This window comes from Eptatretus burgeri, chromosome 8, assembly GCF_056783735.1.
Source record: "Eptatretus burgeri isolate ZD-2024b chromosome 8, Ebu_testis_v1, whole genome shotgun sequence".
Taxonomy (NCBI): domain Eukaryota; kingdom Metazoa; phylum Chordata; class Myxini; order Myxiniformes; family Myxinidae; genus Eptatretus; species Eptatretus burgeri.
In genome coordinates this window covers 42,231,474-42,243,085 of record NC_140968.1, presented here as the reverse complement: position 1 = coordinate 42,243,085, position 11,612 = coordinate 42,231,474, and the positions used below count along the sequence as shown (strand labels likewise).

At 46.7% G+C, this 11,612-nt stretch overlaps 1 protein-coding gene across 3 annotated transcripts in view; it reads left to right on the top strand.

Annotated features, from left to right (window-relative positions):
• LOC147021606 (uncharacterized) overlaps window positions 1-11,612 on the top strand; it is a 119,703-nt gene that overhangs the window by 29,142 nt on the left and 78,949 nt on the right. For all 3 annotated transcript variants that reach the window (XR_015060864.1, XR_015060863.1, XM_085891745.1), the window contains exons 2-3: window positions 4,111-4,213; window positions 4,991-5,096. Coding sequence is in view for 1 of the 3 variants with exons in the window: in XM_085891745.1 (XP_085747871.1) it covers window positions 4,111-4,213; window positions 4,991-5,096 (209 nt within the window). In the remaining 2 variants the exon portion in view is untranslated. The remainder of the gene's footprint in view (window positions 1-4,110; window positions 4,214-4,990; window positions 5,097-11,612) is intronic.

Below are 11,612 nucleotides of genomic sequence, written 5' to 3'. Positions count from 1 at the left end.
AGACATAGTGAGAGTGTGAGATTTGTCCGGATTGAAAGACATATTCCACGTGTTGGACCAGTTTGTGATTTTATCCAGATCTGCAGTGAGCGAAGAAGCTGCTGCTTGCCGGTCTGAGGGATGACAGATGTTACGGCAGAGGGTGGAGTCATCAGCAAAGAGATATAGAGGATTTTCCAGAGAGTCGGAGAGATCATTAATGAAAACCAGAAAAAGAACAGGACCCAGAACGCTACCTTGAGGAACTCCAGCCTGGACAGGAAGAGGGGATGAAAGAACTCCATTTAGGGCCACACGTTGACTGCGACAGGAGAGGAAGTATGCAAGCCATGAGTGGAGATGGCCTTGGATACCATGGGAAGAGAGTTTGGTGAGTAGGGCAGGGTGCCAGCCTGTGTCAAAAACACATGATATGTCAAGGAATACGGCTCAAATTTCCTGTCTGGCATTGAGGACCTCCATCCATTGTTGGGAGAGCAGAAGCAGCATATCCAGGGTAGAGTGACCTGGTCTGAAACCAAATTGATGATCAGAAATCAAGCCATTGGAGAAGAGGAAGGATTTCATGTCTGAAGCGATGATGGATTCCATAACCTTGCTGATGATTGGGACAAGGCTGATTGGTTTGTAGTTGCAGCGATCTGTTTTTGCACCTTTTTATGCAGGGCAGTGAGGTTTGCAGATTTCCAAGCAGATGGCAGATGACCTTGAGCAAATGAGAGGGTGAATAGAACAGAGAGAGTGATAGAACAGAGAACACCAGAAACAGATTTGATGAGACGCCACCAGGATTTTGAAGAGGGAGAGAGGTTTGAGAGTTCAGACTTGAGATGAGAACGATGTTGTTTTCTGGCTCTCCTGAGGGTAGATACACACTTGTTCTGAGCTTTAGGGAAGGAACTGAGATTGCCCTCAGTTGGGTTTGCTTTCCATGAGGCAAAGGCAAGTTGTTTCAGGATAACTGCCTCACCACAAGCTTCAGTGAACCAAGGGCGGGAAGAAGCGTAGGGCAACTGAAAATGAGAGGGGATAAATCTGTGCATGAGGGAGAGCAAGTTTCTTTGAAAGGATTTCCAGGATGAGTTGATGTTGGAAAAAGTAGCGATAGGAGATCAGTCTATAAGTTGGATGGCTGCTTGGAGACCCTGCCAGTCAGCTTGAGTGAAATGCCAAACTCGACGGCGGTGAGGTGGTTCTCTGATAATAGCCAGAGAGATGTCCACTTTGACAAGGACGTGGTCAGAAGAACCGATTGGAGCGACCGAAGAGCAGCAGATATTGTCAGGGACATTTGTCAAAATCAGATCCAGAAGAGATGGAGTACCATTGGTTGAGATCTGGGTGGGGAAGTTGACCGATTGAGTCAGTCCCAATGAGTGGCAGATAGCTTTTTTTGAGGTGCCATGACAGGTGAGAGAGGTACCCACACCTAGCCAACTGGCATGATGACAATTGAATTCGCCACATCTGAGGAAGAGAGAGTTTGGATGAGAAGATAGAAGTTGGTCCATGTTTTCAGATAGTGAGGTGTCGATGGAGTCATCACTGTTTGGTGGACGATACAGTACACATATAAACATGAGGTGGGAGTGGAGGGGAAGCCGTAGCCAGAGGTATTCCTGGGGGTGTGGGGGAGTGAGGGCAGTGCATGGAGAGTGAGGAATAGAGTCCTTGATGAAGAGAGCAACTCCTCCACCAGGGCGAGGCTCAGCTCTGTCAAACCGGAGGAGGGAGTAACCAGGGAGAGATACTTGGGAGTCAGACACATCTTTGGGGAGGAAGGTTTCTGTTAGGCAGATTATGTCTGGTTTGTCAGTGGCAACCTGGATGGAAAGATCTGAAAGGTTTGAGCGAAGGCCCTGGATATTTGAGGTCCATACTTTTAATGAAGAGGTAGGGGAGGGGGTGGTAGGACAAGGGACGAGGGGGGTTGGTAAGGAGGATTGTTGAAAGAGTGTGGGGGATTGCAGAATAGCTCGGGGAGGGGGCAGAATGAGGGGGAGAAAAGGCTCTGTGGTGGTGGGGGAGAGCGGGGACAAGAGAGGGGGAAGAAGGCAGTTGAGGATTTGAGGAGGTGGAGTGAAGAGATGGAGGTGAGAGGGCAGTGGAAGGAAGCAGCTTCATGGCTGGGAGGGGGGCCACTTTGGGAAGGATGAGTGAGGGGGATGAATGGTGGGACAAAGGTGAGGGGGGAGTTTTTGAGAGAGGTGAGAGGGAGGCTTGGTGGGAGAAGAGTGGGATGGTTGCTTTGAGAGTGAGGGGTGAGAGGGGAGTGAGTTGGCACTAAAGTTGGAAAAAAAAGAATGGTTGATGGAAAGCGAACATTCAAAGCAAACTGGGGTTTTTAAAAGTTTTAGGTCAGTTATGCGATTAAACACATTTCTTGAGGGATGCAATAAAGGCGAATTCAGAGAATGGAGAGAAGAAACGCTGTATCAGTTGGATTTTTTGGCAAGGTATGAAGGAAAGGTCGAATTGAGAGCAGTCTGTTTAAATAGCAGAAGAGTAGTGCATTATGATACAGCAAAGAGAACCACATGTGTGAAAGAGGAAGATGAAGCATTATAAGAGATCGTTTTTGTTATTATTATCACATGTTTGAGAGAGTTTTCAACAGATTAGGTCATGGAAGTGTAGAAAAAAATGAGGAAGAAGAAGAGGAGGAAGAAGAAGAGGAGATGAAGAAGAAGAAGAATCGGAGGAAGGTAGCGGTTTTTTTATTTTTTTTTGATTTAATATAAGAAATAGTGTGATAAGTTGGGATGGATGAGGGATGTTAAGAAAGTGGGAAAGATAGAAATTGAAGATAATGGGGAGAAAAACAAATAAACATGTACGCCGAGGGGAACAAAGGGTGGGCCTCAAACATCAAGGATAGGCCTCAAACACCCAGTAAGACAAGTTCGACGAAATCTCACAAAATAGCATGATTTTTCAAACAAAACCGAACTAGGAGCACACAGTAACATGTATGTGAGAAAATAAACAGTTAAAACGGGACAGATAACGACCAGAAACTTAACTTTGAGATCGTCAGTAGGGAGCCCCGAAGGAGACCTGCCAACGCTCCAAACCCAGAACCGGAAGTCAATTAACATTTTAACATTTTATAAAAAGTGATTGACCAACCATCCCGTAAAAGTAAAAATAGGGGCAATATCCTTGGGCACTCACCTGGTAGAATATTGATACTGAGGAAGAAGTCAACGTGGGACAGACTCAGCAAAATGTACCAACGAATCAATGTTATCGCAAATACCTATTTTGTTTTGGTGGGGGGGGGGGGAACCCATCCCCTGCCCATAAATCCCCTTCGACCCCAATTTTTAAAATAGCGTGAACATTTTTTAAATAGCATGAACAAACTTTGGTACATCATGGGTGATGAAGGGTGTGGTCAAGTTTCATTGAAAAATTGTGGTTTTGGAGAAGAAAGCAAATACATGTTTTGGGGGGCAACCCCCCCCCCGTCCACCCTCTTAGAATCCAATTTTTTTATGTCGTGAACAAACTTTGGTACACCATGCATGATAAAGGTTGCAGTCAAATTTCATTGGAATAGTTTTGTCATTTATGAGAAGAAAGGAAATACCTATTTTGGGGGGCAATCCCTTTAGACCCCCTTCGGGCCCGATTTTTCAATGCCATAAATAAACTTTGGTACACACAGGGTAATGAAGGTTGTGGTAAAGTTTCATCAAAAATGTGTGTCACTTCAGCAGGGACAATACCCCTGGGCGCTCACCTGGTAGAATAATGAGACTGAGGAGGGAGTCAACGTGGGATGGATTCAACAAATACCTATTTTGGGGAGAAACCCCACATAACATCCCCTCCCCAACCATAAAGCCACTTTGACCCTGATTTTTTTTAATGGTGTGAACAAACTTTGGTATATCACAGGTGATGAAAGTTGTGGTCAAGGTTCATCGATATTGTGTGTGTGGTTTCGGAGAAGAAAGCAAATATCTATTTTGGGAGGCAACCCCCACCCCCCCCCCCCCACGTAAGCTCCATTAGGGCCCGATTATTTTAAATGCCGTGAACAAACTTTGGTACATAGTGGGTGATGAAGGTTACGGTTGATTTTCATCGAAATCGTCTGTGTAGTTTCAGAGAAGAAGTTGCAAGTGTTTGTGGATGGACGGATGGACAGGTGGACGGACCAACAGATGATATACCATCCCATAAGCTCTCCGGAACTACATTCCAGGTGAGCTAAAAACAACAGCAAGTGCCATTTCAAATTTTTATTTGCACAAACACACGCAACTTTTCAAATGATGATGATGATTTAAAATTCAGTGAACTCAATGGAGTCGTTTGAACACCACACATGCGAGGGTGCTGATGAGTCGTGCAATGAAATGAAGGCAGGTGAGGATGCTGATGAGTCGTGCAATGACAGGAATGCAGGTGAGGGTGCTGAAGCATCTAAGGATCCTGATGAGTCACTCACCAAATGAGATGCAGGAGAGGCAAGATAGGCAAGGGAGGCAGAATAGGCAGGCAAGGGTGCTGATGCTCCTGAGGTGGATGAAACACAGCAGAAAGAATCCGTGATTGAGAGCTGCCTGGTAGATTTGCACAGGTTTCGATGAAGCTCCTTGTATGGGAACATTATGTCATCCAAGCCCCTCTGGAACTTGAGGTAACGCTCCATGACCGGATCGATGTCTAACAGCTTCTCCGTCATTAACTGCATGTACTACAGTATCTTACACAGGAAATTGACCATGAGTTTGGACCTCAAGACCTCTTCCTCCTCATCACTGCCCACTTCCTCCTCCTCCTCAGACACTTTGGTAATGGTTCCCAAGTACAACTTGGTGAGCTTCTTGGCATGCAAGGCGATAAGAGCATCCAACTCCTCAGGCTCCATGTCTTCAAAGCCTTCCCTTCCCACCTGCCATGCCAACCCGACAATTTCATGCCTCTTCTCCATGTTATCTGGAAATCCTCTTAATTTTTTCACTCCCTCTTGCCACAGGTTGTGCCAGCAGGCATTGTTTGTGGAGGCTCTCACTTCGTCCAGTGACTCTTTGATTGCGCTGATGCAGTGGGCCATGTCAAACTCCTTCCAACACTGCCCGATGGTGAGCTCTGGGTCATTCACATCCAAAATGCAGTGAAAGGTGCGGCAGGTTTAATCGGGTTTTGAAAGTAGAGATTACCCCTTGGTCGAGTGGTTGCATCAGGATTTTCACGCAAGATTTTGTTCCATCAGGTATTGAGTGGGAGCTCAGAAGGTATATTTATGTAAAAAGCCCCACAACTGTGGACCTCATTCTTTGACGAGGCACTCCCCCAACATCATAAAAATGAATTGCTTCTGGGTATGGGGCGTGAATTTGTACCCCAAATCACTGGATTATTGACGCCATTACGGAAAATCCTATTTTCATTAATATCTGCTTTACAGTACATGTATCATCACAAATAAGGTGTCTATACTCATGTTTTCATGGTCATTGATTCCGACTATAAAAGTTTCATTGTTGAAAAGTGCGTAGTTAATCATGTAGTAGTCTATATGAAGAATGATGCTGAATGAAAAAAAATCAAATGATGCATGTTTATTTGATATTGTTACGGTTGTGGAAATTCACAGATGACCATTCAGGTTCCCCAAAAATCAGTTATGTCGACAAGTGTGTGTCCAGATAGATTTCCCCACCGATGTCTAACGGGATATTATTCGTGAGCGAGCTGTGCATCTTTGAGGTGGTATTATTCTTTTGCTATCTTTATTTTGGCAAACTAACAACATCTCTTCACCACCGACGCCACAACCAACAACATCTCACCACTGTCGCCACAACCAACAACATCTCCTCACCACCGTTTCCATAACCAACATCTCCTCACCACCGTCACCACAACCAACAACATCTCCTCACCACCATCGCCATAACCAACATCTCACCACCGTCGCCACAACCAACAACATCTCCTCACCACCGTTGCCACAACCAACATCTCCTCACTACCGTCACCACAACCAACAACATCTCCTCACCTTCATCTCTACAGACGCTGCTGCCTTCTTTTCGCCAGCAACGGCATTCCACGGACGAGCGGCATCTCCGCCGACAGACGCAGGAACTCCCTCATTGGGGCGAGAGCCGGTGATTTAAACCATGTCCGCTTACTCCGCATTTGACGGCCAGATCGGATCAAAATGCCAAAAGGGGCAGAGCCAGCGGGGGGTGAGAGGTCGAAGGTGAAAGACCAAATGTACCCCCGTACCCCATAAAAGGGCACGCTGGAACGCCAAGCCGGCAGTCTGTCGGGGTTCGGAGTCGAGTGCAGTGGAGCTTGGAGTCCGGTGGAGAGCGCCAAGGTTCGAGTCCAGTGGAGGGCTGTTGGCCGTGGGAGTGCAGTGGAGCCTGAAGAGCGCCAAGGTTCGAGTCCAGTGGAGGGCTGTTGGTCGGTGGAGGCAGCCGGAGAGAAGTCGCCAGCCGGCCCTGAGACGGTCCGAGCAACGCTGAGGAGCGGTCGGGCTCTTAAAAGAGCATCAACTCTTAAAAGAGCAAGGCCTGTTCGTTCCTCTGAGGCGTCGTTGGATAGGCCCGATCGACCAGGCCGCACGGCAAGGCCCGGACCAACCGATTTGCCATCGCACCAGCTGCCGTGTTGATGGCAAGACATCGAGGGTCGTCCAGCGAGTCACCACGAGGGTGGCAGGTAACCTGCGTGGTCTCGCGGAGCTTCTGCGGTCTTCACGGCTCCGCGGAACATTAAAGGCCTACGGGCCCTGTTCTCTACCCTTTCCTTTCCTGAGGTTTTCTTTGCATGGAAGTTGTGGTTTCTTGTCCTTAAGTAGAGAATTGTTATAAGTGTATGTGATAAATAGACATCGGCTGTAGGGTCTTTTTGCTCGTGTCCGTCCCTTACCCCCTTTGCATTCATTGCTTGCATACGTGTACAATAAATGTCCCCTTTTGTTGAATATTCACCTGCTCGTTGCGTCTCTTCCTCCATTGAACTGCCATACTTGCGTTTGGAATAATAGCTGGCTTTTAACAGCCGATAAGATAATCAAGTCCGACGGGGCTTGGCGATAATAAACCGCTCGGCAATCGCAAACGGCGCGAGCTGCGTAAAGCGGCTCGTATAAATACGGGTCCCGTCGAGGTGTAAATCCCCGGCATTTCTCTCTGCACGCATACTTAGGTAAATCGACAATTCGGCGATCGGACCCTGTCGCGCGTGGACAGAAGAGTTGGCTGATTTACGGTGTGGTTAAAAACACACTCGTAGCTGGATTTCGGCGTTGATCCGGAAAGCTACCACTGGATTGCCCGTCCGGTGGGCGTGCGGCCGCAATTAGCTAAAAGTGGTCGTCTGCACACCGAACGGGTGGAAACCACAACACTGGTGTCAGTGAGCGGTATTCAAACCCCTTCATCTCCACACTAAATTAACGGGAATCGGATCAAGGGTGTGTAGAGCGACCCTCCGTTCCCATAAAATTCCGAGCGTGGAAATTTTTTATTTCCGATTCGCAAAATGGCAGCTCAAGGCGAGCAGGTGCAGGGTGGATTAGAAATGGATTCAGAAATGATAGAATCTATGGCTCAGGACGAAATGAGCATGCAGGACACTCCCATAATGCAGGTTGAATTTTCCCCACAACCAAACCCAGAGCTCGAAATGAGCGCAGGGGCGGCCGCAGTGTATGACACCCCCCCCCCCTCCTCCGTCAAATTCCCTCCCCAGTCCCCGGTGGATCCGCGCCCGATAATGGCGAAGCGACTGCCACAGGGCCACCTGACACGAGCCAGCTATTAATAATTTTGCTGGCAAAAATGGATGCAAACACAAAAGAAATGAAAACAAATGTGCAGCAAATGAATCACAAAATGGATGAGGATATGCAAACTCCACTACTCTATAGAAGAAAATGCCACTATTCTAACAATATTGTTCTGCTGTGTTTTACATATCTTCATCATTCTCACCAATGTTATCACTGTCATAACTCCATACATTGTCTGACCATCATCTGTCCTTTTTTTTTTCTCCATCATCTGTGGATGTAGCTCCCATACTGTCTCCATTTCTCCATTATCTGTTGATGCGCATGTGAGGGACTCTGGGAGTGAACTTCCTGGGGACCAATCTGGTTGCAAGCAGTTTCGAGTCGACTTCCATCCATAGTCTGTGGGACTCTCCTCACCAGTGGGATCAGTCTGATTAGCCCTCTTCCACATTCTTGCCACATACTGTGCTCTTTTGATTTGATTGTCAAATGTCTTGGTGCATGGTGGAAGAGAAGCGCAATTTATCTGCTTTATTCTGGCCAGGGGTTCCTTCCGAGTACCACCACTCATGCACACAAAACATTTGCATCTTGCTTCATTGATTGTGGATGTTTGGAATCCGTACAATGAGCAGACAAAGGAGGTGACACCTGGAATGTCCACTTCCTCTGTAGTGAAAGATCGCAGTGCCATGATATGATCTGGTTCTGTCTCCAGCAGCTGGAAGAGCCTCACCTTTCCTTTTCTGAAGAAGCATGATGTGAAGTCACAACCCATCAGGGCATGAAAGCCAATTCGTGCTTCAGTGATCCCAGGTTGTTTCTCCTCAAGAATGGCAACTAGTTTCAAGACATCAATGTACCTCCAGTGGTTTCCAGATCCATAGTCTAGGATGATGCTAATCCCTTCCGACCTTCCAGGTCATTAGTCACTATGCTATGTCTTACCTGTTCCTAAGTCAGTGCACAGATTAAGGCCAGCAGGGGTTTCACGTTCACCATCAGAGCATGGGTAAGCGATCTCATTCTCAAGCCGCTTCACTTCAGCCTCGCCCATTCCCAGCCCGAGCCCAAGTGATTGATGCTTTCAAGGACGAACTGCTCCTCTGGTACAGTTGAACCCAGCATCTGATGCACTGGCCACTACTTTTCTCTCAATTGCATCCCTGCCGTGTGCCAATTGTGGTTGCATGCCACCAATGAGGGTACAGAAGAACAGGAGTTTCAGATGGGGGATGTTGGGGGTCGTTCTCCTTCAAAGTGTGAACCGAAGTGGGTGACGGGATATTTAATGAGGACATTGCAAGAATTTCTGTGTGCAATGCCATGGCAGCATGTCTGATTTCTTCAACCTTGTCATTGGACTCGTTCAGCAAAGCAAATGCTTCTGCAGATGTAACTGATGAGGGGAAGAGAACATTTCCAGATTTATTTGCTTGTTTGTCTATGAGGATGTCTTTAAATTGATCCTTCACCTGAGACATGAGACTGTACAGAGTACTTGTTGATGTCATCCAGGGTTCCTCCAAGAGCAAGAAACTCTTCTTTGTACAAATTTAAAAGAACGGTTTAAGACAGCCAACATGGGTTTCTTCTTCTTGATGAGTTCATTGTCAATTAAGGGTGGCAATGTTTGGAAGGCTTCACCATGATTCTTCCGATTGGATGTTTGCTCTTCCTCATCCTCTTCCGACCTTACATAATCTCGCCGCCAAGTGTTGTGGTACTTTGCCTCCTTTGCAATCAGATCTTCTCCAACTCCAAGGATCCTGGAATCACACTTTTTCTTTGCAGCATGGACAATTGACTAGCACCAATCTGTTTACATACATTGTCTCGGGGGTTCATTTTTCTGCGACTTCCTCTTCATTCCACAAAAAGACACTTCTGTACAGGAACACCTCTCTTGTTGGAAGAAGGATAATCACGACTCGAATGAGTCGCCTTTTTGGGTGGTTCAGGCAGTTCTTTGTCAGCTGATGATCATCTTTTAACAGCACAGAAACGACTGAGACATTTGACTGTTGAGACATTTTGAGTGATAATATTTGCTTTCTTGTCGCTCAGTCTTCCTGATCTTTTCCGAAGTGCTAAAGAACTGATCATTTTGAAGTGTCATTCGGCATCTCGCAGCATTCTTTGCTGTTTCCCATATCTCTGGAATGAAAGACTTAAGCCAGGTTCCTCCTCTTCTGTCTCCTTACAAATGATGCAAATGTAGTTGTCATTCGCCATGACTTGCAACAAAGAAAACAAGGAAATAGTTAAACAGAAAGCATCACTCATTGAAAACCAAACCAATATGTACATTTCAGGGTGAACTAAACATTTTCGAGCATTAAATATGTTTTTTTTTTCATAATCATTGACCATGACAACATGGGTATAGAGACCATATTTGTGAGAATACCATGTACTGTTATGCAGATATTGACAAAAATAGGATTTTCAGGAATGGCGTCAATAATCCAATGATTTGGAGTACAAAGCCATGGCCCAGACCCAGCAGCAATTCATTTTTATGATGTTGGGAGAGTGCCCCATGAAAGCATGAGGTCGACTGTTGTGGCGCTTTTTACATAAATAAACCTTCTGGGCTCTGGGACGAGTACCTTTCCACCTGAGTGATGAAACAGTTATGGAACCAGTCCATGAAAATTGCTGCTGTCACCCACACCTTCCTGTTAGCTCTCCAAACATGGGCAGCGTGTGCTTGTTCTTGCCCTTGAGAGCACGCGGGTTCAGGAAACAGTACAACAAAATGGGCTTCATCATACAGTCCCCTTTTATGTTTGCGCAGAGGAGAAGAGCGACCCGGTCCTTTGCGGTCTCTAATCCTGATGCTGTCCCCTCGTACTTCGAGATAAAAGTTCGCATTGGTATTTTTTTCCAAAACACGCTGGTCTTGTCAGCATTGAACACCTGCTCTGGCAAGTATCCTTTATCCTTGATGAGCTGCGTAAGTTGAGCAAGGAACATTTTGGCCGCTTCGTGGTCCATGGAGGCACATTTGCCTGTCAGTTTGATGTTGCAGTGACCATAGCGCTTCCTGAAGCGGTCAAACCATCCCCTGCTCATTGGGAATGACTGGGGGCACTCGTACCCAAGTCACTCGTGCTAACGCCACCCGAGCCAGCCAGATGCGCGTACATATGCATCACCTTTGCACAAATGGGGGGAGGGGGGGTCCACTTAAAGGCATGTTCTTCTGTGCGTTGTTCATCCTCAATCCATACACTGAGAGCCTTTTTCATCCTTTCTATGTGGACATCCCCGACGTGAGTGACCACTTTGGTGATCGATACAGTGCAAGCCGCAACACTTTCTCGCATCTCCTTCTCCTTCTTCCATATGTAGCGAATTATGGATTTGTTTATGCCATACAGTCTGCCCGCAGAGGCCACACTCTGTCTTCTTGACAGCCGGTCCAGCAGATCCACTTTGTGACTCAGGCTCATCACTTTCTTCTGCTTCTTGGCAGTCAATGTATCTCTGGCAATAGTGCTGCGCTTGGGAGCCATGTTTGATCAATGAGCATAACGAGAGCTGTCGAGGCAGCTGGACAAGAATAATAATTGAGACCCAGAATACACTGCACATAAGTAGTCATGTGGGAATTGTGCGTAGCTGCGGGATGGGTAAGTATTCTGTGGGCGGATGCTAATGTTTTGCTCATTTGAAGTAGATGTCGTGAAACGTTTTAATTGTGTAACTCGAGGGAGGGGAGAGGAGGTGACATCTTCAGCAGCTCATAATAGTTGCGGTGAAGCATTTTAATTATGTAACTCATGATGATAGCGTTTTACTCAGATGGGGATATATGCAGTGAAGCATTTTAGTTAGCACA